Consider the following 27,501-nt stretch of genomic DNA (forward strand, 5'->3'; position numbering starts at 1 on the left):
TCTGAAAACATAGAAGAAACACATGATCATATTCAAAGCAGTTTTCTTCCAAAAGTTAGAAGGATGCTAACAAAAATAAATATTATTAAAAATCATGATATGATGCTAGGGTTGCTTGCAAGGCCTTTAACCCTAGCTTATGCGTGAGGTTCCCAATGATCCAGTTTAAATAGAACAAGACTCCCCAGAACAAACTAGATGCAACGAACGATGCCCAGAAGGGCCAGAACAAATTCTTACCTTGAGGAGAAACAAGAGAGATTTTTCAATATATTGGGAACACGATCGAATACATCAAATTTCATAATACAATTAATTGAAAAAAGTTCCGACGTATTGTATAATGACATATGCCGTATGTACTTGTGTTCTAGGCACACTGAAAGATATCTCGAAAAAAAGGGATGCGGAAGGAAGAGAAGATGGATCGATAGAAATAGATAAGCGGCGTCCAATTTATCAACACACCTTGAAGTAGGCAATGTTGTATATTTAAGGAAAGCATGCAAAGTTTAGCTACTCATCTGCTTACTACAACGGAGCTTGATTTTGCTTACATGGCTCATCAAATGCAGAACTCATTTGCCTACTTCATTAGAGATGCTCCTATCTAGTGGTTTGATCCAATACAAATACATTTATCTTATTAGTTTGTATGCTCTCATCGTGTGTAAAATTCGAGTTATGTGAAGTGTCGTATTTGAAATCAGCTTATTTACTCTTAACACTCCTTGAAACTCAATTTCATTCTTAATTTGCCTCTTGAAACTCAAAATTAAGGGTGGGCACTTAGAACCGAAAATCGAAACCGAAACACGAACCAAATCGAACCGCACCGAACGGTTTGGTTTTGCGATTTTGGAATGGTTTTGGTTTTGAAACCGAACCGCAACATAGAAAACGGTTTGGTTTCGGTTTTGACTTTTGAAAACCCCACCGAAACCGAACTGCACCGCAAATATTAATAAACATTTAATTAAATATCCATATATAAATTTCATGTTTTAATTGGTTGTTTGTTAGAATCCATGCACTTTGTATGGACTCAACCACACTAGAATATCATCATTCATCACTTTTTTTCGTTCATTAACTTGAAGGACCTTTGTTATTTTATATCATCACACACACATATGTACAATGGTAGACTAATCTTGTTATCAAGAGTCGAACAATGATATAATGAAGTCCACTCATTTGAAGCATGATATCACATATTATAATATGAAAGTTTCGCTCACATTTAATGAATTCAAAGTTATTCAATTTGTATTATGTTATACCTTGTACGGGACATCCTTTTGTTGCACAAACATGTTTTAACATTACAACTGCATACAACATGCTAATTGTTTATATAACAAATGTTTTTTTCCGATTGCTCCTGGGAAATGCTTATTAATATGTTAAATTGCAAATTGTACATTTTTTTCTTAAAAATCAAACCGAAACTGTTTGAAACCACACCGAACCAAACCAAACGGTTTGGTTTCATTTCGGTTTTGGCTTCAAAACCGCACCAAACCAAACCGCAAAAAAATTCAGTTTCGGTTTCACTCAAAACCGTACCAAACCAAACATCTTCAAAACCGCACCAAACCAAACCGCAAAAAAATTCAGTTTCGGTTTCACTCAAAACCGTACCAAACCAAACATCGCCCACCCCTACTCAAAATGTCTCACTTAACCTCATGAATGTCAACATTGTGTCTAACGTGTAATATATATATAATACAGTGTTGTTATTGGCACTTGTGGTCCTCATTTTTTCCCTCAATGTATACATTTCTATGAAAGGAATTGTTATTGACACTCCAAAAATCTCATTTTTACGCTCCAAACCTTTTATAATTAGAAAGAAAACTACACTTGTAGAGAATAGAATGAAATTTTTGGAGTGCTAATAACAGTTCCCGTATGGTAAAAGTGCAGCAGCCGCAATCCTGCAGTTATTGTAGTTGAGATTATACTAATAAGCTGATGACCAGGTAGCTAGTTATTGTAGTCGAGATTGTTAGGAAAAATATGCAGAAAGCAAGCATCCTGCAGTCGGTCTACAGATCATGAGGAAATCCCGTATGGTAAAAGTGCGGCAGCCACAATCCTCCCTTCCTCATTGAGTATGTTGTAGGTCGATACAGCATTTTTCTGAAACAAAACAAGACCATATTATTAGCTCTGTAGCAGAACCAACCATTATTATCAAGTTTTGCGGGTTTTCCAGTACTACAAACAAAATGCATTCGTATACAGGCACCAATCCGAAGAGGAAGTGCCAAAATTAGAAGAAATGTGGCAAAAATACCATTTATGTTCATTCTCGTTCAGGAAATGTTGCAAGTTTGGTTGATTTAATTGCTCTCTACTATACAACAAGGTTAAGGATCCACTGCTACTCTTGCTAATAACAGTTCCAGTATGGCTGTTGGACATGGCCGAATCAATCACACAACTTCTCTTCAGTTCTCAACGTTCATTTTGTTCGTTAGTAACTTTTCTTAATTTCAAAATCGAATCCTTGGTATTTTAGGAAGGGAAATGATAAACACATGCCTTTTTTATCCTCTCACATATACCCCTGTTTAATTTTGTCCGTTGTTCTTGATTTATTCAAACTCCGCCTATGTCTTACATGGCCGATCCCAAGCCCGGATAAAGGAGGAGGGGGAGGGCGTCAGGTAGTCGACAGCCGGCACTCCATGATCACGTCGAATCCTTATGAAAATGAATCCAGAACAAAATCGCGCTAAAGCTAGGGCGTCACCCGTAAGTGGCGCGCTGTGTGGCCTGAGCACAGTGATAAGTGAGCAAGGGTCGCTGCATCTCCATCGGCACCCGAATGCAGTGTTAAATGAGCAAGGGGGCCATAGAAACTTCTTTTCGAACGACTCCACTCAAAGTTGTTTGGGAGCATATGCTCCTATCAACTTTACCCGGGACACACAAAAGAAGTACTTTGATCCTATTAGACGGGGGAAGGTGAAGAAGCTAGGACAGAAGGGTAGAGTTCAAGAGAGCAAAATGCGTTTAGGAACGTGGAATATAGGAACCTTAACGGGAAAATCTATGGAAGTAGTGGAAGTTATGGTGAGGAGAAGGATAAATATTATGTGCCTACAAGAAACTAAGTGGGTTGGTAGTAAGGCAAAGGATCTAGAAAACTCAGGGTTTAAACTTTGGTATTCGGGCACAAATAGAACGAGAAACGGTGTTGGCATCATCGTGGACAAGACCTTGGTACAAGATGTTGTAGATGTCAAGAGGGTAGGAGATAGAATCATGGCAATCAAGATTGTAATAGGACAAGAACTTATCAATGTGATTAGTGCGTACGCACCTCAAGTAGGGTTGGATACGAGTTCGAAGGAGAAATTTTGGGAAGATCTTGGAGACTTGGTGCAAGGAATTGCTCAGACGGAGAAGTTATTTATAGGAGGAGATTTAAATGGACACGTGGGCAGGGAGACAGGCAACTATGGAGGTTTCCATGGTGGCCATGGTTTTGGGGAGAGAAACGAGGATGGGGAAGCTATCTTGGATTTTGCAATGGCATATGATCTCTTCTTAGCCAACACATTCTTTAAGAAGAGAGAAGAACATGTGATCACCTACAAGAGTGGGTCGTCAAAAACACAAATAGATTTTCTTCTAATGAGGAAAGGGGATCGTATAACTTGTAAGGATTGCAAAGTTATACCAGGAGAGAGCGTGGCTAATCAACATCGCTTGTTGGTGATGGATGTACATATCAAAAGAGTAAGACAAAAGAACAAGACTTGGAAGTGCCCAAGGACTAGATGGTGGAATCTAAAAGAAGAAAAACAAGTCATTTTCAAAGAGAAGGTAATCACCCAATGTGTGTGGGATAGAGAGGGGGAAGCTAGCCAAATGTGGGATTCCATGGCTAGTTGTATCCGAAAAGTAGCAAAAGAGGTATTAGGAGAGTCCAAGGGCTTTGCCCCACACCAAAAGGAATCTTGGTGGTGGAATGAGGAGGTACAAACAAAGGTGAAGGCTAAGAAGGAATGTTGTAAAGCCTTATACAAGGAGAGGACCGATGAAAATGGTGAAAAGTATAGAAAAGCGAAGCAAGAGGCGAAAAAAGCTGTCAGAGAAGCTAAGTTAGCGGCTTACGACGATATGTATAAACGACTAGATACCAAAGAAGGAGAGTTGGATATCTATAAACTATCTAGAGCAAGGGAAAAGAAGACAAGGGACCTAAACCAAGTGAGGTGCATCAAGGATGAGGATGGAAAGGTTCTTGCTACAGAGAACGCGGTTAAAGACAGATGGAGAGGTTATTTTCATAATCTTTTCAATGAAGGACATGAAATGAGCGATTCTTTAGGGGAGTTGAGTAACTCAGAAGAGTGTAGAAACTACTCTTTTTATCGTCGAATCCGGAAGGAAGAAGTGGTTGTAGCTTTGAAGAAGATGAAGCATAAAAAAGCAATAGGCCCAGACAATATACCAATCGAAGTGTGGAAACTTTTGGGAGAGACAGGTATAACATGGCTCACTGACCTTTTCAATAGGATTTTGAAAACGAAGAAGATGCCAAATGAGTGGCGAACGAGCACTTTGGTGCCTATCTACAAGAACAAGGGCGACGTACAAAATTGCATGAACTATAGGGGTATTAAGCTAATGAGTCATACAATGAAGCTCTGGGAGAGAGTCATTGAGCATAGATTGAGGCAAGAGACACGGGTTTCGGACAACCAATTCGGGTTCATGCCAGGACGCTCAACCATGGAGGCAATCTATCTCTTACGAAGATTGATGGAAAGATATAGAGATGGGAAAAAGGATTTACACATGGTCTTTATAGATTTGGAAAAAGCGTATGATAGGGTCCCAAGAGACATTCTTTGGAGGATTTTAGAGAAGAAAGGAGTACGAGTAGCATATATCCAAGCTATAAAGGATATGTATGAAGGAGCAAAGACTGCCGTAAGAACTCATGAAGGACAAACCGAAAGCTTCCCCATAACTGTAGGATTACATCAAGGCTCATCCTTAAGTCCTTACCTTTTTGCGTTGGTAATGGATGAGTTAACAGGACATATTCAAGATGATATTCCTTGGTGTATGCTTTTCGCAGACGATATAGTGTTGATAGATGAAACTCAGGAAGGGGTAAATGCAAAGCTTAACCTTTGGAGAGAAGTGTTGGAATCTAAAGGTCTTCGCCTAAGCCGATCAAAGACAGAATATATGGAGTGCAAGTTCAGTGCAAATGGAGGCCAAAACGAGTTAGGGGTGAGGATCGGAGATCAAGAAATACCAAAAAGCGACCGTTTTCGTTACCTAGGATCTATCTTGCAAAAGAACGGAGAATTAGATGGAGATCTCAACCATAGAATACAAGCTGGATGGATGAAGTGGAAGAGTGCATCCGGTGTGTTGTGTGACCGCCGTATGCCATTGAAGCTCAAGGGAAAATTTTATAGGACTGCAATAAGGCCGGCGATGCTGTATGGCACAGAATGTTGGGCGGTGAAACATCAACACGTACACAAAATGGGTGTAGCGGAGATGAGGATGCTTCGTTGGATGTGTGGGCACACGAGAAAGGATAAGATTAGGAATGAGGATATCCGGGGTAAAGTAGGAGTAGCCGAAATTGAAGGAAAGATGAGAGAAAATCGGTTACGGTGGTTTGGACATGTGCAAAGAAGGCCTACTGACGCTCCGATTAGAAGATGCGACTATGGGACAGAGGTTCAGGGCCGAAGGGGTAGAGGAAGACCTAGGAAAACTTTGGAAGAGACTCTAAGAAAAGACTTAGAGTACTTGGATCTAACGGAGGACATGACACAGGATCGAGCACAATGGCGTTCTAAGATTCATATAGCCGATCCCACTCAGTGACTTGGATTTTCCAAGTCTCCAATCGAGAAGTTTTCCTCACTCGGGAAATTAAGGGAACACTACCCCAATCTACATGCTCCACTCAGAAAGCTTCAACATACAAGCTTCAACAAAAGAAAATTCAAAGAACTTAGCGAAGAAGGCTTTGATGTATTTAACACAATACGTTGAAATGAAGGAAAGCTTATTTATTGATATCCCCGATCAGCTACAAATATGTACATATACATGAGTCAAAATAAACACACAAGACGGAGCCTTCACAAAGGTTGCTTAGGAGAAGTCTCAGCAGTCGGTAGAGCCCCAGAAAGAGAAGGCACCGGAGGGGGATCATTTGGAGCCTCAGTACTGGACAGAACCCTAGAAGGATGAGGCATCAGAGGTTGATCATTCGGAGCTTCATTACGCGGTACAGCCCCAGAAGACGAAGGCAATAAATGCCTTTGGAACAAACCCACAAATCTCTGATGATCAAGTAAAACCTGACCATCAGTTTCCTTCATCTGGTCAAGCTTCATCTTCATGTTTGTAGCATAGTCATGTGCGAGCCGGTGCAACTGTTTATTCTCATGCTTGAGCCCTCTAATCTCCTGTTTGAGACTCATCACTTCAGCCGCCAAGGATTCAACTTGGCGGGTTCGAGCAAATAGGCGTTGGGCCATATTAGACACAGAACCTGCACACTGAACACTGAGAGCCAGCGAATCCTTAACAGCTAACTCATCAGACCGTTTGGAAAGTAGTCTGTTATCTTTGGGAGTGAGAAGGTTCCTGGCCACCACCGCAGCGGTCATATCATTCTTCATCACGGAATCCCCAACGGTAAGAGGACCAGTAGGGGAGACGAAGGATGGGCGCCATATGTTGTCTGGAGAAGGCGGGGCTGCCTCTTCAACAAGGTTCAAGTCAAAACGACGGTCGGAGGGGCCAGACATTTTCAAAGGTGTTGAAGAGAGAAGAGGTCGGACAAATCAAGATCTTAGAAGTGCAAGAATGAAGCTTCTACTGGTGGAGATTCAAGTGTGCTTTGGAACTTAATGTCAGCCTCTATAAAAATCTGCACTCGACGGAGCTTCGGAAATCGAAGAGGCGCCTGCTCAGAAATCGAAGAGGCGTTTGCTTTCTCAAAAGCTGGGCTGCTTAGAGATCACGAGGGTTGATCTCAGAAATCGAAGAGGCGTTTGCTTTCTCAAAAGTTGGGCTGCTCAAAGACCACGAAGGCCGATCTCAGAAATCGAAGAGGCGCTCGCTTTCTCAAAAGCTGGGCTCCCCAGAGACCACGAGGGCCGATCTCAGAAATCGAAGAGGCACCTACTTTTCCAGCCTTGTCAGCACCCGTCACACGCACACTCAGCTTTGCAGAAATTATGGGCATTCTGTCGAAGACTTCTGGGGAAGTAGAAAACACATGAATCTTACTGTTCAATCACCCACTTCCCACACGCAACAATAGCTCATGGGTACCACAGATAACTTTGCCAAAGTTCTCTGCCAAAGTTGAGCACGTGAAGCCTGCAACTCCCACTACATCGCTCTGACCAAGAAGGGTAAAAGAATAGCAAAGAAACAGCACTAACAAAGTTTAGACCCATAAATTTTGAAGGTCTAGCTACCATATTATTACCCACAAGGGTAAAGGAACAGTACCACTGCTGGATAATTGGAAAGTTCCTGTGTGTCAACCTCTGTGCTTCGTGGCAAGGTAGACTAGCAAACATGCCCAACCTTTACTCACATTCGAGAAAACACTCCCAATAAAATTGCTTGCTCCAAAATCGAAGAGGCACCGTCCTCCGAATCTCGAGAGCCAGACTCCCAACATGACTACTTTCTTAAAAATCGAAGAGAGGGTAAAGGAACAGTACCATTGCTGGATAATTGGAAAGTCCCTGTGTGTCAACCTCTGTGCTTCGTGGCAAGGTAGACTAGCAAACATGCCCAACCTTTACTCACATTCGAGAAAACACTCCCAACAAGATTGCTTGCTCCAAAATCGAAGAGGCACCGCCCTCCGAATCTCGAGAGCCAGACTCCCAACGTGATTACTTTCTCAAAAATCGAAGAGACACTGCTCCCCGAATCTTCGAGAGCCAGACCCCCAGCATGATTGCTTTCTCAAAAATCGATGAGGCATCGTTCTCCGAATCAATCGAAGAGGCGCTCGCTTTCTCAAAAGCTGGGCTGCTCAGAGACCACGAGGGCCGATCTCAGAAATCGAAGAGGCACCTACTTTTCTAGCCTTGTCAGCACCTGTCACACGCACACTCAGCTTTGCAGAAATTATGGGCATTCTGTCGAAGACTTCTGGTGAAGTAGAAAGCACATGAATCTTACTGTTCAATCACCCACTTCCCACACGCAACAATAGCTCATGGGTACCACAGATAACTTTGCCAAAGTTCTCTGCCAAAGTTAAGCACGTGAAGCTTGCAGCTCCCACTACATCGCTCTGACCAAGAAAGGTAAAAGAATAGCAAAGAAACAGCACTAACAAAGTTTAAACACATAAATTTTGAAGGTCTAGCTACCATATTATTACCCACAAGGGTAAAGGAACAGTACCACTGCTGGATAATTGGAAAGTCCCTGTGTGTCAACCTCTGTGCTTCGTGGCAAGGTAGACTAGCAAACATGCCCAACCTTTACTCACTTTCGAGAAAACACTCCCAACAAGATTGCTTGCTCCAAAATCGAAGAGGCACCGTCCTCCGAATCTCGAGAGCCAGACTCCCAACATGACTACTTTCTCAAAAGCGAAGAGAGGGTAAAGGAACAGTACCATTGCTGGATAATTGGAAAGTCTCTGTGTGTCAACCTTTGTGCTTCGTGGCAAGGTAGACTAGCAAACATGTCCAACCTTTACTCACATTCGAGACAACACTCCCAACAGGATTGCTTGATCCAAAATCGAAGAGGCACCGCCCTCCGAATCTCGAGAGCCAGACTCCCAACATGATTACTTCCTCAAAAATCGAAGAGACACTGCTCTACGAATCTCGAGAGCCAGACCCCCAGCATGATTGCTTTCTCAAAAATCGAAGAGGCATCGTTCTCCGAATCTCGAGAGCCAGATACCACAGACCACTTTTTCAAAGTGCTCTGACAGAGTTAAAACATGTGAAACTGGCAGCTCCCACTACCGTGCTATGACCAAGCAGGGTAAAGGAATAGCATTACTACTTGTTGTTAGGGAGACTCCTATATATGTCGACCTCCATCCCCAACGGACAGGTAGACCTGCAAAAATGCTCAACCCTTCATCATATCTGAGAGGGCACTCCCAACGAAGCCTTTCGAAATATTCAGCTTTCTTTCCCCCCGATAATACCTCTGCAAACAAGCTATACTAGAGCAAGAATATCTCATATCATCAGGGTTAAAAGCAAGAGTATCCCATATCATGCTTTTTCCCTGTCTTTTCCTTTGGCCTTGTTTTTACCTGCAAGACAAGGAGAAAGAGAGCAATCAGTCAGCACTTGGATCAAGCTTCCAGCCAGGAACTGACTGCCTGGAACCCCTTACCTGATTACTTACCTGGCATTGCTCTCGAGTACTCATCTTCAACATCTTATGTTTCCAGGGAAGATTCCGCATCTGCTTGAGGAACAGATAGGGCAAGTGCGAAGGATACAAGGAAGCAGGTGGAGACAAGCGTAACAGCACACGTGCCGATACACCCATTACTCTGTCAAAAGCAAAAGTATCCCATATCAGCAGGGTGGAACGTACTCTAGATTTGATGGACTTGTTTTGACCCTCAAATTCTTCAGTCGGCCTTATACTCTGGAGGAAACCAGAAAACCCTCCAGCTCAGTTCAAGAATAAGCCTGTGGAAAGTTACTTCTTCAAAAGCAAAAGTATCTCATATCATCTCTTCTCATTTTTCTTCTCTTTATCCTTCATGCTGCTGCAAGATGGGGAGAAGGTGAACAATCAGTCGGAGCTCTGATTGCTTACCTTGTCTGTCACCTCTTTCAGCAGACCCCCTAGCTCGGCGACTTGGGGGACTCCTACTACATGGTTTGTATCGCGCTTGACCAAGCCTGAGACTACAAGTAAGCTTCAAGTGAAATTGATACATTACCTTGTGCATCTCCACCAGTTAAAGATACCACCCCTGGATGGAGGAAGAGTACTTCCAGAGAAGATGCCACATCTACCTATGAGACAGATAAGGCAAGTCAAGACGACACCACACTCCGATACTTAGAAGTTTCGTGATTACGAGATCATTCTCCCACAATATTTCCTAATGTCATTTGTACTAAATCATTCACTTGTACTCACTAAAGGAGAGCTTGAACCTATGTACTTGTGTAAACCCTTCACAATTAATGAGAACTCTTCTATTCCGTGGACGTAGCCAATCTGGGTGAACCACGTACATCTTGTGTTTGCTTTCCTATCTCTATCCATTTATATACTTATCCACACTAATGACCGGAGCAATCTAGCGAAGATCACAAAAAGCGACCGTTTTCGCTATCTAGGATCTATCTTGCAAGAGAACGGAGAATTAGATGGAGATCTCAACCATAGAATACGAGCTGGATGGATGAAGTGTAAGAGTGCATCCGGCGTGTTGTGTGACCGTCGTAGGCCACTGAAGCTCAAGGGAAAATTTTATAGGACGGCAATAAGGTCAGCGATGTTGTATGGCACAGAATGTTGGGCGGTGAAGCATCAACACGTACACAAAATGGGTGTAGCGGAGATGAGGATGCTTCGTGGGATGTGTGGGCACACGAGAAAGGATAAGATTGGGAATGAGGATATCCGAGGTAAAGTAGGAGTAGCCGAAATTGTAGGAAAGATGAGAGAAAATCGGCTCCGATGATTTGGACATGTGCAAAGAAGGCCGACTGACGCTCCGGTTCGAAGATGTGACTACGGGACAGAGGTTCAGGGCCAAAGGGGTAGAGGAAGACCTAGGAAAACTTTGGAAGAGACTCTAAGAAAAGACTTAGAGTACTTGGATCTAACGGAGGACATGACACAAAACCGAGCGCAATGGCGTTCTAGGATTCATATAGCCGACCCCACTTAGTGGGAAAAGGCTTTGTTGTTGTTGTTGTTGTTGTTGTTGTTCTTGATTTATTCAATCAGATGATCAGAAATAAAGAGGGGTGTGTGAGAAGCTAAAAAATGTGTATGAAAATCACCTCCTTTTAGGAATTCTGTTTTGATATCAGCTTTGCTTACAAAACTATGATAGGCAGATATTTGTCAGATAAATCCAAACACTATGTCACCATTGCAAACATAACATGCACGAAAGAAATCAAGTCAAAAAGAAAAGTAGAAGCTACAATGAACTATACCGTGTCAATGGCTTCTAGTTTCATTCCAGTAGACCGGATGAAGCGTTGTAGTTCAGGACTTACAGGTTCAATGTACCTTCCACAGCCAATTATCAAAATCTCTGAAATTTCAAAAGAAGAGGTCAATATAAAAATCAAAGGCCGTTAGAACCAGAACTGTTACAACAGAACTTAACTGTACAGGTCAGAGGAATTACAATAGAAGCATAAACTTCAGAATAAAGAGAAAAACCAGTGATATTGTTTCCAGTGATTTTGGTCGGATAAACCTAAGCAGACTTTACATCATTTACTTTGGGGCCACAAATTTTCAGGAAACCCAGATCAGTCACTGATTTCTGATTTTGTGAAGTGAGAGGGAAGGAGGAAGGGAGGAAGAAGCTAGCATCTCTACTTTCACCAGATTATTACCATTATCGCCAGATATGGTAGGACCCGAAAACTAGACCCTTTGTTTTCAAGTTTCTAAATATTCTATTCCATTTGTTCAAATATTCTATTCCATTAACATTGTTTTCCCATCATCTTCTCAATTTGTTTCCGAAGATGGCAGGATCCCATTATCTTCATCTTCCCATTTACAACACCAAATATACTCAAAATGGAGATGGAAACAGTGAGGCAGCCAACCTTCCTCTCTCCAAATAAAATTTGAATCTCCTTTTTAGGCACGATTGAATCTCCTCTCACCAAAATAATCCCATCGCAGGATTAGAATTCCAATCTCTAAACAACAAAGCTTTTCTATTCACAAACTCTTCATTGTTTGTTAATCTGAATTACAAAGGCATATCCATAAAGCCTTAAACCTAATGAACACAGGAAAGTAAACTTATTTTAGGAAAGAAATCCTAATCCAAAATAGAATAGGAAACTAGTTCTAATCCTAATCAAACTGGAAAGAATCTTAATCCTTATAAAAGTAGGAAATCCAAAGACTAAAGCCCTAAATATTAAAATACGAACCTTAGAGATAAAAGACTAAAACGCCCTTTGATTTAGGGCAGCCTTCACTTTGATTCCACATTAAATGTGTTTGGGAGTGCATTTGATAGCGCCAAAAGCACTTCCACACAACGAAAAGGCATTTGTAGTGTCGTTGTTAGGTTACTAATACTTCAGATTTGTCATCACAGAATAATGTACAACATCATGTTGTTTAATTCCAAATACAGATTAATGTAAGAGAAATAAGTAAACTTCCAACTGAAAATAAAAAGCATTGCCACTGAATTCACATTATTGTCTGAAGAGAAACCACAAATTAACAAAATATGAAGGAAGAGAAAAACAGTTAGATTTCTGCAACTGAAGCACAAGAATTGATACACTAATAGAAAGAAGAAAAGCATATAGTCCAACTAAATGGGAACTTTCAAAGAGTGGGTCGTACACCAGCCCGTCACACACAAGATGGCATTTATTTCTTCGATTGTTGATAAAACCAAAATTTATGAGGACTCTGCCATAAACATTTCATAAGCTTTCTTGAAGCTTGCATATCTTGTGCAATACAATAATATGAAGAAAGGTGTTGAAAATGAGACTATCTGTGTGTTTGTTTTGTTTTGGCAGATGACAGGGGTTCTGTTTAGAAGCATGCATAAAAGCGATCCAAACCGACGAACAATGGAAAAAGAACGAACAGCTATATCCTAATTCACATTTGCTCAAATGAATGAGAAGGCTAGTTTCTGCGTACGCCATCATATGCGCATGTCCATGTGTGTTTGTGAGTCATGCACGTCAGTAATTACTTAATCAGAATGTACTTGATGACTCTGTACTGAATAAATACTTTTTGATACGCAGATTATTATTAGCTGGGTTCAGTTGAAGTTCGGTTAAGGAAATTGGCCTTCTAAAGTTTTGTCTACAAGCGCCTATACAAAAATAATCTCTGGAGGACAAGCTATAACAAGGTGCATGTGAAACATAACAGGATTAAAATGCGATTTGAATTTTACCTGGTACAGGTCGCACGGTTCGAAAGATGGATAGGCTGCACAACATCATAAAACCCATTAAGAGCCAGTTACTTGAGCCTCACAGTCACCAGACCACCATTCTAACGTCCTAAAAAAACTAAAACTTGCATGCATTCATACATGTTTGTAATGAAAGCTAGACAAAGACTTCAACCGAAAGAAGCAAAAATATCAAAATCCTAATAACAACATTAAACAAACAAAGTATTAATCTTTATCTCCCCTTGGTTTTAGGAATAATTAACAGGATGATTAAGTAAGTAAACATACACACACACACACCTATCAGTAGTGATTTGAGAGAACTTGTTGGGAGCCCAAGACATCAACATGTTTCCAACACACAGTAGGCTTCCTTCATAGTCCACCCCATTCACTGTGAACCCTGTGTCCGTGTACCTTTACAGACAGTGGCAAAATTGTAATTTCCTTGTGAAAAATTCACAGAGAGAGAGAGAGAGAGTGGAGAGATAATTGCAACAATACCGTTGAAACCGAAGCTGGTCGCTGGGGACGTTGTCGATGAGATTGATCTGATCGTAGAGAGAGAAGGCGCGTCTCAGCGACGGCAGCGATTGCGGGTTTGCGGGTTTCGGGTGGGCTTCCTTCTGGAGGCTCCGAATGAGGTCCGGCAGTGCCCCCATGGCTCTCACTCTCATCCCCATCTCTCCCTCTCTGATATCTGAAATTTGTCGGAGAAATCTATGTTTAGCTGAAAATTTCAAGTGGGGATCGAAGAAAATGGAAAATCGAACGTGGGTTCGATTCCAAATCTGAAAACGTTGAAGAAAGTTGAGAATTGATGATTGGAATTGGTGGGGTGACAGGAAGCAAGGCATAGCAGAGGTTTTTCCTGCCATTGCCAAAGAGCGAAACGGTGGCATATACAACAGCAGCGCGGGCTTGGCGCGGACTAGACATGGGTTTGGGTCATGAGTCGGGTCATTTGGCCCAGGCCTATCAGGTTGGTTATTTGGCCCACTTGAACGGGCATGAGCCACTGGTGGTGTTGGCTTTCTCGTTCTCTAGGGTGTTAGAGTCATCTCCAACCGAATGAACTATACTTAGTCCCGTTCATATTATAACTCTGCAAGAAAAAAAAATTTTAATCCACAGTGACTGGCCTTATTTATATACAATCTCCAACCGAATAGGCTAATTTTTAGCTCCCTTAATAATTTATTATTTTAAGTTTGTTCTTTAATTTTATTGGTTGATTGAATTAAGCTACTATATTAAAATAAAGTTTCCGAACATATTTTAAGTGCACTTGTCGCTAAATATTGTTTTAAATTTGATATTATTAAATATTTTAATTTTACTTGCATGTTAACAACTTAAATATTAAAATGAGGTAAGATAATATGGAAGGGTGAAAATGATGTAGAAATGGCTTAGGAATTTATAGGAAAAAAAATTAGAATTTTTTTTTTATAATTTCATCTTAAAAAAATAAAAAAAATAAAAAAAAACTACTTGACGTCAGCTAGCAGCACAACTAGGCCCAATTGAACAGGCAGGCTATACTTGCCCAACCCATTGCCCATATGGCTAAATTTTGGCCCAGTGGGTCCCAAAGTTTTTTGGCTCAAACATTCTTTGGAGATGAGTTTTGTGTCAAAACAGACTATCCTTTGGCCTATGACCCTTTAACCGGCCCGGTTGGAAATAGCCTAAATGATGATTTCCTAATTATGGGGAGGTTGGTCAACTACCAAGCTTCAATTTGCCACATACTCTAAAGATTACTTTTGAAAAAACAAAAGAAAGATAACTGCTAGAAGGGGCTTCAGGTTTGTTTGGTATTGTTGTACTTTTTTAAAAAATTGCTTCTGTTGTACTATGAAAATAAACAGTTGTAGAATAAAATTGTTAAGTGTTTGATAAACTTTTTTTTGGTAAAAGTTCTTTTAACAAAAAAAAAACAGTGTTTGAGTGTTTAGTGAACTTTTATATAAATTGTTCTAAATATGTTAAATGCCTAAAAAGAGATGACATTTAATGTGATATAATAAGGTCTCGTCTGACAGATCAGACTGTACTGACAATTTCAGTCAAATAGAATAAATAGACGTCGGATAATACTAACTAAACTAGTCGAGCGTTTGGTGTTGTATCGAATTAATTTGTGGATCGGATAATACGTTGGACTATAATAATTAAAAAAAATCACAAAATAATTGTTGTAAAAATGAAAAAAAAAAGGAGAAAAAAAAAAGAAAAGCATCGAGAAAAAAAAAATTAAACACCATTACAGACAAAATTAAAATAAAAAATAAAAATAAATAAAAAAAAGAAGGAAAAAAACCCAATTTTCTTCCCAGTCGTGTCTTCCTTTCTTCACCATCTTCCCCATGCATCAAATCCCACCATCGGCGACCGATGGCAAAGGAGTGGCGACCGGGGTCGAGAATTCGGAGCCTAGATCCAAATTCATGTCCCCCTCCTCGTCGGAGCTCGGATCTGAATTACTATCCCCTTCCTCGTAGGAGGCTAGCTCATTTCCTCATCGTCCATCTCGTCGTCGGAGTCTAGATTGGAAGCATTTGAATCCTTGTCTTCCTCCTTCAACCCATGTAAGTTTTGTTGTCAGAGATCGAAAGAAAACGGAAGAGGTGGGAGGTGTGTGTGTGTAAAGGAGGAGAGAGCAACAGAGAAAGAAAAATAAGAAGGTGGCGAAGACGAACCTGGGATCCAGACGAGAGTTAGCAGGCAATGTGAGATAGTGGAAGAAGAGTGCTGCGAGAGAGGATGGAGTGAGCCGATGTGAGCCTAGCTGCCTTTTCTTCCTTCTTGGGCTCCGCCGTCGCCGGAACCTTTGCTGGTGGTTGGGAAGGAGGGAGAGATGGAGCAGCAATACCTTGGTGGAGTTCACGTTGCGCAGGAGCAGAAAGGGTCGGAGAAGAGCCAACGAGAGCGTGAACCCGACTAATTATACCAACCTATTGGAGAGGGTAACTAAGCGGGTGTGAAGTGTCTTAAAATGGTGGGACATGATTATTTTATGAGATGTGATATCCACACATCCCTTTTTACTTCTCCCACACCTTTTTGGTTTTCGGCCGTCGGAATGGATGAATTGAAAAAGATCAACGGACAGAAATTAACAAGGGGTGTGTGAGGAGTAAAAAGGGGTGTGTCCACACACCCCTTATTTTATCCAGTGGCTATTTCACACACAAGCCAAACAACTGGGACGATACTATACTATCTAATCCCTTACACGAGTTGTCAAACAAGGCATAAGAAGCTCACCAAATACGTGTTCTGTATTATTAGTACTATCCAGTGGTCTTACATGACATGTCAAATGAGACCTTATTGTCAAAAGAGAATAATGTAGGAGCAATAATTGAAATTTTTTAAAATATGTGAGGTTATACTTGTGATTTAAATTTTTTTATTCAATGGCATCAGTTGCTATACTTTGAAAAAAATAAAAAACTTTCTTTTTTAAGAAACATAGATCATGTTTTTGCTTTTTTATGTTTTTCAATCATCATTGACAATAGTTTTTTTTTTTATTTTACCGAACATGTTTGATATTTCAGATTTTTTTTTAAAAGCACCATAATCTCAAATAAACCCTTCATTTTGCAACCCATACATGTAATCTCTAAGTACTTTCTTAAAGTTAGAAGAAAGATTTTGCAGAAAGAGAAGTGCTTTACAAGAGTCGTATTTCATACACATACAGTGAATCTAGTATGTCTTTGGATATGAATGTTGTTAATTTATGAAATAATTCTTTGTTCTTATCATAATCTCACAAGGTTATTTTTCTACGATTGGGATTCTCTCCCTTCTTTTTTTCTTCCCCACTCCACCCTCCCATTCTTTTTTGTTTTCTTCTTACTTTTTCTTCTACTTCTGTAAGAGCAAGTCCACCTCTAAGGACTTTGTGCCAGCACCCAGCCCATTTATCCACTCCAGTGAATAGTAACAAACTCCAATGAACAGTAATAGGCCAATGCATCTCCACCCCTAAAAAAATGCGCTGGCACCCAGTGAAAAAAGGGAAATTTTATTTGGAACCAATAAACTTATTTCTACACCCATTAAATTTTTGTTAAATTTTATATTCCAATTATGCCCTAAATAAAATATGGGTGTAGAAAGATATTATCAACTGGCGAAAAATCCAACCACAATTGGTTGCTGGAAATTGGAAAATGGATAGCCGGAGGGTGGAGAAGAACATAAAAAATATAGTGGAGGGCGGTTGTGGTCTTCGACGACATCAAGAGAATGTGTCGCCAGAGAAGCTAATAAAATCTCATCAAACCCTAATTTATCTCGTTCATTAACTCCATGGCCAAGGTTGAAGGATCTAAGGATTGTGCATGTGTCCCGAGCTTTTGGAGGAAATGACAGGCATAGCAAGGTTTGCACCATAAGAGGGCTTCGAGATCGGCGGGTGAGGCTATCGGTACCCACTGCAATCCAATTGTATGATCATCAAGAAATACTTGGTCTTAACTAGCCTAGCAAGGTTGTCGATTGGTTGCTTGATGACGACCATAATCAAGTCCGGTTGTTGCCAGGGTAGGTGGTTGGGTGGGTTTATATGTTTGTGTAATTTTTTCAAGTTTGTAAATTTTGTATTTGAGGGTAAAATGGTAAGTTTGTGGGACAAAATTTCTAAGTTGGGTGTGGAAAGAGGATTAATGGATTTAAATAAAATTTCCCGTGAAAAAATGCGCTTGCACAAACGATCTCCACCCCTACAAAATGCGCTGGCACCCAACCCATTTAAAATATTTTTTAATTTTTTCTAAAAGAATAAAAAAATAAAATAGTTTTAATTTCGGATAGGATTTTTAACCAATCTCGTCACGCCACATGTCATTATCTGAACGTACTATCTTGCTCATAGTGTCACGATCTACTTGAGCCATCCTTTCTTCTCTAAGCATTTCATTTTCTCGATGAAGTGCTTCTCTAACCAGCTCGTTCTCTCGATTAACTACTTCTCTTTGTCTCTCAGCCGCCGCATCACGGGCCTTAGTAGCTACTATTATTGCTGCCATAACATGAACTTTTTCTTCATCTCTAGCCTTTTCCCGTGCCATGTTCAGTTCACCTTGGCGAGTAAGTTCCTCCATATATTTAGTGTAGTCATTTTTGGAAGAACTACCATGTTTCTTTGATGCCTTTTTACCTTGAGGTCTAAGGGATTGAAGAGTTGGTTGGGTCTCGGGCACTTGTTCAGGCGTCCCTTCCGTGTCTTGAAATGTGTCGGCTTCTTGTTCGGCCATGTCTGGTTCTGGAGAACTATGTAGACCCATACTGTGCATGACAACTTCTGGACCGGTAGCCACAATTTTGTATTTAGGGCAATCTTTGACAATTTGTCAACATTCCCATCTAGTGAATGATTTGTTCTGGTTCTTTGAATTGTAGAATGCTTGAGCTTGTAGTGTCTATAAAAATGTGGGATAAGATAGTGTTAAAAAATGCGGGTGTAACACAAATAAATAAATTCAAAATATTGATACGGGTGGAATGCATATAAATTACATAAAAATGACATAAGAAATTAAATAAAAATTACATAAGAAATTAAATAAATTAAAATATTGATACGGGTGGAATGTATATAAATTACATAAAATGACATAAGAAATTACATACGAAATTAAATAAATTAAAATATTGATGTGGGTGGAATGCGTATAAATAAATAAAAATATCGTCACCTGATCCACTAAACTTGTCCCACTACTGAGGTTACCAGAAGCATGAGAGATGACGTTTTTCCAACAAGTAAAGGATGCGTTGAGTTTTTTCCAACAACCTTGAAGACCTTGACTAGTTCTGGCGTCTTTTCCATGTACATCGCAAAACGCTTTCGTAATTTTACTCCACATTTCTCGCTTATCCATCTCATTACCCGTAATCGGGTCATGAGTAGTGTGAACCCAACATTCACACAACGTAACATCTTCAATGAGCTTCCACGAAGACATTTTTTTCTTTTAAAGTGTAGAAAATATTGAAATGTAGATAGTATAGAAAGTGTAGAAAATATTGAAATGTCGTGTAAAGGTGGAAGATGAGGGTTAGGTATTTATAAAAAAAAAATAACATTTTTAAAAATTTTCTGTATTTTTTAATAATTTTCTGTATTTTTTAATAATTTTAATAAATTTTAATATAGTTAATTAATCTGGACCGTTGGATTTGAAAAATATTCAAATCCAAGAGCCAGGGAGTTGCCACGTGGCCAACGGTCATATTTCTGACCATTGGGCCTTTTTTTTAATTTAATTTTTATTTTTTGTGAAAAAAACGTGGACCGTTGATCTGTGATCGAATGGTCCATTTTAAAAGTCAAATTTAAATTTTTTTACCATTGGAAATCCAACTGCTCAAAGTGAGCCACGTCGCCTACTCGGGTTGTGGTCTGAGTGCGCCTGCGCGCGGGCCCCGCGTCTGAAATGCTATCGGGCACTCGCGCCACAAGCCCCGTGACATGCACGCGCCAGGCCATTTGCCCGGCTTCTTGGTCAGTTAGTTTTGTGCTGGCCCAGAGACCAGCATGGGCTGGGTCCCAGGCTGTTGTGCGGGCTAGAGATAATGGACAGGGTGCTGGGCTACTTTTTGGACTGAGTGCTGGACAATGTCCACTCCGGTGGACTTGCTCTAAGGTGAAATCATAAGAGGGTTGTAACAGGAGGAGAGAAGGAAGATGAGGGAAAAAAGAGGTAGAGAACCTTTGTCCTTTTTTTCTAATACTAAATCGTTGGTACACCTAATTATCATATTTATTGTGATGGAAATAAAAACTTGATAAAATAGAAAAGGAGGGGACAGTGACAGTGATCGGAAATTGTCCTTTGTATTAAAGAATCCAAATTGGTAGGTTAGACTTTGCATCCAAAATCCCTTTCCCAAAGAAATTGAGCTTCAAAAGACACCGCTCATATTCATATTGATATTCAATTCATGCACGGCTTATATTATCAATTTTAAGAAAATAAATTAAAGTTATCTTTTGCATCTGCCATTTAAACCGAGTTAGCTAGAAGAAGCTTGATATAAAATCTTAAATAAAGTAGACTTAGGCTTAGCTAAGCTGATCAGAGCACTGTGTGTTCAGCGTTCTCTTTCAGCACACAAGTTCAAACTACTATTGTCGTAATTTAGATAAATTTAGTGTGGAATATCGCTTGTATAAAAACAAAATAAAATTTAAATAAGAAAGACAGAGAATAGCTTAGGTACAATTACAATAAGGAAATGCATTTTATTCCACTTTGTAGTGCCGCATCAAAGATTGCATTGAGTTTTACATCCGGCCTTGCCACATTTTTTCTACAACACCTTGTGCTCAACTTGGAAAAATGGAAAAGGCATTTCTCTAGTATCATTGCAAGCATTGGCTCTATGTACCCCCATGACGGTCCTCTCCTTTCTAACAAACTCTTGTAAACTTCTGGCTATATATAACTTCCTTCTCTCAATGTTGAGACTCAACACATAATGGTAACACCAGTATGTGCTACAAATAAGAAATTACATATAACCGACACACACTTTTTCTTACCCTCCCTTTTTTTACCCTAGATTTGATTAAACTCTAAGTTCAGCTTGCCCAATATTGCCACTGTCATTTCCACCTTTTCCTTCAAACTTGATATACTTGTACCATTTTGCACATAATACGTAGACCAAAAGATCAGCTGTTGTCAAAGCTGCCAAGAGAAAGTAGAACCTTTCCAAATGGCCTTTGTTTAGGTTTCCAGGGATCCATCCAGGCATGTCATCCCTCGTAGAAATCTTCATCACAACTGTAACAAGTAAGCTACTCACATAGTTTCCAAGTGATATTGAAGTCATGCAAAGTGCACTCCCAAAGCTCTTTAATCCATCGGGTGCTTGTCCGTTGAAGAACTCCAGCTGACCAACATACATGAACACTTCTGATGCTCCTACAAGCACATACTGAGGAACTTGCCAAAATATGCTCAATGAACTTGGAGTTTCGCAATCGGTGTTGCAGTCTTTTACCGCATACTTTAACCTGAACAACTCTACGACCCCTGCTGAAATCATCGCCAGGATTGCAATAACAAGACCAATTCCCATCCTTTGGAGCTCAGTGAGTCCCTTTTTCATCAGCCTAGAAACAAGCGGGTCAAGAACTCGCCTGTAAATGAAAATAAAAGCCGCTACGCTGAGAATGTCAAAGCTTGACATGCTGGCTGGGGGAATGTGAAAGCTTGAAATGGTGGTCTTCATTGCAGCACCTTGTTCTACAAAGAGTGATGCCATTTGAGTAAAAACTACAGAGTAGAGAATTGTGCACAGCCAGATTGGGAGTAGTCTAAGTATGCATTTCACTTCTTCTACTTGTGTCACTGTGCAAAGGCGCCATGGATTTTGAGCCCCCTTACCCATTTGGTTCATCTCCTTTGGTGTGATGATTGCAGCTTTATCCAAGAATCTGTCGAAGGATTAACATGGATCAGTTTAGGATTTATCATTGGTCAACTACTAATCTATTTGGAGTACTTTCGGTAGTGCACTAAGCATGTTTAGCAGTATTTGGTTGAAATAAGAAACCATAGTTTTTTTTTCTCCGCCTAGAAAAGCAGTTTTAGTACTTTCTAGTGAAACACCTGATACCTGTTTCTCCGAAGCTCCGAAGGAGCGACAGTTGCTCGTGATATAAAAATCAGCAAGCATTCCGTTGGAGCTTTTAAAATCTCTAATACTGAAAGAATCTCATTAAGACAATGCTGCCAAAGAGATTCTTGTGACTATTGATATTATCTATTAAGATCTCAAAAACATATATATAACTTACTTGAATCCGTGGGTGTGAACTATTTTCCTACTCTCGTTTTGAGAGCATTTATTCTGATCCTCTCCCTCGTACAAATCTTCCCCACTTGGTGTCATCTCATCCTTCCATTTTCTTGTTGCAGCTACGACCACCCGACAAAACCTAGAGAGAGGGTTTCCCTGAGGCTTGAAATGCCTGTACATTGGAGTGCCACATAGAAACAAGACCAAAGCCATTGCAGCAGAACCAGTGGATACCCAAAACCCTAGAGTCCATATTCCCTTATCCTCAAAATATCCCAAGATTGTGTTTGAAAAGAGAGAGCCAAGATTCAACGCCAAGTAGAAGAAGCTAAAGAAGGATATCTTTGAGTGCCCTTCGTTCGGGTCCTCCTCGTCGAACTGGTCTGCCCCAAATGTAGCTATGGTAGGTTGGTAACCACCATTTCCAAGTGCAATAAGGTATATAGAGATGTAGAACAATCCGATTTCAAAGGTCGAGTGGTCTCCACAGGGAGACTTTTCATCACCACAGCCTTTAGGCTTGAGTAAGAATACGTAGGTCGATAGCGATAACAATGACAAACCCTGCTCAAAAAAACAAATTTAGGTGAGTACATATTTACTTGCAAGAAATTAAAATAGTGCTGATCGTCACAATATAGTACACCTAAATACGAGAGGGCTTTTCTTTTTCCTTAAAACGGTCTAAAAATTTGGTGAAAAAAATTAATCTTAACTATGAGGAAGGACATTCGAACTTGGGTATGGAGGGAGGGGAGAGCACGATGCTCTAACAAATTGCCTAAGCTTAGGTTTGCTGAAAGGATTGAGCTCAAACATAATTTCGTGTATATCTAAGTTGTGTCATTTATTTTCATGAAAACTACCACCTATATTTTTCAAGGATAAACAAATTACTAGCTAGTTTAGATAAATAAATAAAAAATAAAAAATAAAAACGAATGAGCAGCTTTAATTTTCAAAAATCAACTTGGAGTTTTGGGGTGAGTATAAGTCACACCAATTTGATTCTTATTAGTACAATATTTCTTTCAATAAACCATGGTTACCAATTATTGACGGAAAAAAAATGAGCTTAATTAAACCAGCAAAGTGATTAATATAATTATTGAATGTTAAAATAATTAGTCAATAACTTACAAGGACAAAAATAACTTGAAAGACAGCACAAGTCTTGTACCTCCCCCAGTAAGAGTCACTGAGGAGAGCACCCAGAAGAGAGAATATGTAAACTGTTCCAGTCCATTTGCTGACGTTATTTGCAGCCTCTGCGTTGTCTTGACCCAACACCCTTGTCAAAAACAATACCAGGTTCACTCCTACTCCAAAGAATGCCAATGTTGCCAACCCTTGATTTACTGATCAGATCGATAGAGAACAGTTTACCAATTAAAAAAACAGATTAAATATTGTTATACGCACGGATGCGATCATTAATAATTGCTCAGGGATGAACATGAATTTTTTTTTTTAGATGTGATTACGAGATAGAAACTTATGATCAAAGGGGTAGAGGAAAACTTATGAAAACTTGGAAAGAGACTCTGAAAAATCTTAAGAGTATTTGAATCTAACAGAAGACATGACACAAAACAGAACCGAACGCAGTGATATTCCAAAATTCATATACTTGATCACACTTAGTGAGATAAAGTTTTGTTGTTGATGTGTTTTCAGAAAAAGACATCATAGTCCGTAGGTAGAAGTAGATAATTAGAGCTACTGGAGATTAAGTCTTTCCTTCTTTGACCATTTGGGCAAACCATATACTGTTCGTAAGATTTTCGGTAAAGACATTTATGATCTTATATATCACATCATGAGCCCCAAAAAAAAAAACTCAGAAGTGTCACATGATTTTGCTGATCCAACTAATATGAGAATAAAACTAAGTAAAAATTACATTAAGTTTTATTTTCTACAATTACATATATACATATATACACACACACACACACATATAGTTAAAATATACAACAAATACTGACAAAATATGACATATGAAATCTATTTTTCTTTTTTATTAAATCCAAATGTGGCTGATTTTGGAAAAGTTGTTGGAGCAGTGAGAAACTATAAGGAAACAGCAGACAAATTGTTTCCACAATCAACAAATTGTTATTTATTTTCATATTATTAAAAAATACTAAACTGTTCAAACATTAGTCAATTCAAATAGATAATCAAACTAATCTTGTTACTAAACAGTATAATCATAGACAAGGTATAAAATATCGATGATATCGGAAATATGGGTAGTAAAAAAACACGGAAATTTCGATGGAAATATCGGAATATTATCGATATCGATAAAAATTGATTAAAAACCATGGAAATTGTAAGAAAAACATGGAAATTTTTATTGAAACTTTGCAGGATGTTTATTTAGTCAATTATCTATTAGTTTATCACAAAAAATTGGAAGGAAATGCATTGCATGATAGATATAACTGATTTAAGTTGATTATATAGCGAGCTGGCAAACATTGTGAGTGTATAAAATATGTAGTAATTAATGAAAGAAGTTTAAACACACCATAATCATTTATATATAATGAATTAGTACAATATTTTACACTTTATACATTGCATGGTAAGATACATGAGTGACTTAGCAAGGTCTAAAATATCGATGATATCGGAAATATCGGTAGTCCAAAAACACAGAAATTTCGATGGAAATATCGGGATATTATGGATATTTTAGACCATAGATAATTAATTACCTAGGGTAAATTACATTTTCATACATCAGGTTTGGGGTCTATTTCAATTCCATACAACAACTTTAAAACATTTCACTTTCATACCTCAAGTACTATTTTATTTCAATATAATACATCCGTTAGATTTTCCATTCATTGATCTGTTAAATGTTGACGTGGTTGCCACATATATGCCACGTGGCTGCCAAATGTCTGCCACGTGGCTGCCAAATGTCTGCCACGTGGCAAATAAAATAATTTTTTAATTTTTTTTTAAGAAACCTAAATTTTCTCCAAAAAAAAAACAAATTTGAAACCGACATCTGCAAGAAGAAGAAGAGGAGGGAGGAAGAAAGAAAAAGAAAAAGAGGAAGAAGAGGAAGAGGAGGGAGAAAAAAAAAATAGAAACCCAGATCTGCAACAAGAAGAAGACGCTGGGCGCCGGGGAGGGGTCGCTGGGCGCGCAGGGGGGGTGGGAGGGTCACTGCTCGCGGTGGGGGGGGGGAGGGTCACTGCGCGCGGTGGGGGGGGGGGGACGGGAGGAGGGTCGTCGGGCATGAGGGGGTACGGGAGGAGGGTCGCCGGGGGGGTTCTTCTTCTTTCGGGTCGCTTCGCGCGGGGGGGAGGGGGACGGGAGGAGGGTCGTCGGGCCGGAGGGGGTACGGGAGGAGGGTCGCGGGTCGCCGGGGGGGGTTCTTCTTCTTCTTCTTCTGGTTGCTAGGGGAGGGACAAAATTTTTTGTTTTTCTTTTCCTCCTTCTTCTTCTCCTTCTTTTCCTCCTTCTGATCGCTGGTTGCATATGTGGGTTTCAATTTTTGAATTTTTTTTTTGTTGAGAAAAATCAGGTTTTAAAAAAAAATTAAAAATTATTATTTTTGCCATGTAGCAGACATTTGGTAGCCACGTGGCACAAATGTGGTAGCCACGTCAGCATTTAATAGATTAATGGATGAAAAATCTAACGGATGTATTATATTGAAATAAAATAGTACTTGAGGTATGAAAGTGAAATGTTTTAAAGTTGGTGTATAGGGTTGTAATAAACCTCAAAATCTGAGTGGCTACTGTGTAATTTACCCAATTACCTAATATGAGAATTCCAGCAACCCATCTTCCAGTTCTTCCTCGGACAGCAGGGTGGCCATACCAATCAATGGTTCCGTCGAGTGTACAAACTTCTTTTATCTTCTGGTTCTTTTCTTCTACATATCCCTGAAATGTTTGAATTGATAACAAATTTAGCTAGTAATACATATATCCTCCTAGCTAGATGCAATATTTGAGACAGTGCACAATAATAGATAAAATAACACCTTTAATTTTCTTTTGGTGTACATAAATTAAGATCATTGCTCTTTATGTACACGTCACTAACCTACATATGCACTATACATAAATATAAAGGTAAAATACATCGATATAACTATTTGGACACACGAAACTAACAAACTGACAAACTTACTAACACTGTCTAATGAAAGTAGGCCCTATTATTATATGTGAGCCTCAACTCTATAGGGTGTGTCAGGAAGAATATACCTCTTCTTCTTTTTTTTTCTTTCCTGTTTAAGGGGCTAATTGAAGATGCAGATAATATACGAATGAATATGTGGATAAAAGGAATATCAAATGCCCCTGTAAAAACCCAATTTGAATGCATGGGAGAAACATCTGCCCTAGCTAACAGTTGTGCGAGACATATTCCCCACACCCATAAATATGTTTGGGTGGGTGATCACACATCTGGAGGCATTCAAAACTTAAAAGTGAGTCATCAAATACATGGATGTTATGTACAACGGAAACTGATACATCACTAATATATGGTACATGTAGCATTGCTTGCACGTCGAAAGAGAGAAATACAAAATTCATCACGAACCTGGTCTTTGCAAATATTTAAGCAAGCCATTGCTACGTATTAAGCTGAGCTCTCACAAGAACTAGGTAAGCTAGAGCACCACCCGCAAAAGAGTATGAGACGTTTGGAACAAGGGGGAGAAGAAAAAGATGAGTAGGGGAAACCAAGAAAGTGAAGAACCAACCTTAGTGGAACAAAAAGATGAAGCACAAGTGTTTGTTTGGAGGTAGAAGGGAAGTAGGAGTGAGGGGTTGTATATATAGAGGAAAATTTAGTGAACGGCTAGGATTACATGTTGAAAGGTACGTGAGAAATTGAGAATAAAAGGCACAGCTGGTTCACAGGAAAATTAGTCGATGGAGCAAGTGACAAGGAAATGGGTTGGACTAATTAGGTAGGGAAGGGGCCTCTCATATGTGGGAAAAAGAATTGTTGGATACAGCAGTCATCAAAGATAGGTGACTGAGTTAATGTCTTTTTCACGTGAATACAACCAACATTGTGGTCAGTGACTTGGTTTATTGAAAAGAGAGTAAAAGTTTAGAGTAAGAGTAATGTTAGATTAAATTTTATAAATATGTGTCACTAATAATAGATAAAAGCGCTAATAAATACTTAAGTAGTAATTCAATTATCAACAATCACGCTATATAATTTACAAGATTTCATTTAAAAAGTTGATTTACCTAGCATTATCCTTAGGACAATATCCAACCCTTTATAGTACCATTTGATCTGAACACTAAATGTATGTTGCAGCCTATATCGGAGGTGCATGAAAAAAGAAGATTAGTTTGCCATCAATGTGTGCTGGGATACATCTTATATTTAAAAAAAAGTAGTTGTGACTATGGGCTGTCTTTGATACCGACATGTTTGAAACATACATGTAGTTGTTAATTTTCCGCACGACTGTTTTTAATCTAATATTTTAT

General features: G+C 39.4%; 2 protein-coding genes across 2 annotated transcripts; both read right to left on the minus strand.

Moving 5' to 3' along the window:
- Positions 1–1,785: 1,785 nt before the first annotated feature.
- LOC103438909 (uncharacterized) lies at positions 1,786–14,241 on the minus strand. The gene is made up of 5 exons (XM_008377450.4): positions 13,673–14,241; positions 13,469–13,585; positions 13,166–13,200; positions 11,199–11,299; positions 1,786–2,148 (listed from the first exon to the last, which is right to left on the minus strand). The coding sequence occupies exons 1-5, from the start codon at positions 14,068–14,070 to the stop codon at positions 2,062–2,064; spliced, it is 738 nt and encodes a 245-aa protein (XP_008375672.3). The 5' UTR covers positions 14,071–14,241; the 3' UTR covers positions 1,786–2,061.
- A 6,178-nt stretch (positions 14,242–20,419) lies between these two features.
- On the minus strand, positions 20,420–26,796 carry LOC108171245 (protein NRT1/ PTR FAMILY 7.3-like). Its single transcript, XM_029105474.2, has 5 exons — positions 26,588–26,796; positions 25,791–25,917; positions 23,141–23,358; positions 21,999–22,564; positions 20,420–21,635 (listed from the first exon to the last, which is right to left on the minus strand). Exons 1-5 carry the CDS (start codon positions 26,615–26,617, stop codon positions 20,762–20,764), a joined length of 1,815 nt encoding a protein of 604 aa, XP_028961307.2. The 5' UTR covers positions 26,618–26,796; the 3' UTR covers positions 20,420–20,761.
- Positions 26,797–27,501: the final 705 nt, after the last annotated feature.

The sequence above is a fragment of the Malus domestica genome, chromosome 07 (genome assembly GCF_042453785.1).
Source record: "Malus domestica chromosome 07, GDT2T_hap1".
Lineage (NCBI taxonomy): Eukaryota > Viridiplantae > Streptophyta > Magnoliopsida > Rosales > Rosaceae > Malus > Malus domestica.

Coding starts and splice junctions, on each gene's coding strand:
- LOC108171245 (XM_029105474.2), bottom strand. CDS start 26,617: ATGGCTTGCTTAAATATTTGCAAAGACCAG. Junction 25,918..26,587: donor TAAATATTTGCAAAGACCAG/GTTCGTGATGAA, acceptor CAAACATTTCAG/GGATATGTAGAAGAAAAGAA. Junction 21,636..21,998: donor GTTCACACCCACGGATTCAA/GTAAGTTATATA, acceptor ATCCTTCGACAG/ATTCTTGGATAAAGCTGCAA.
- LOC103438909 (XM_008377450.4), bottom strand. CDS start 14,070: ATGCCACCGTTTCGCTCTTTGGCAATGGCAGGAAAAACCTCTGCTATG. Junction 13,586..13,672: donor GACCAGCTTCGGTTTCAACG/GTATTGTTGCAA, acceptor CTGTCTGTAAAG/GTACACGGACACAGGGTTCA. Junction 11,300..13,165: donor AACCGTGCGACCTGTACCAG/GTAAAATTCAAA, acceptor TTGAAATTTCAG/AGATTTTGATAATTGGCTGT.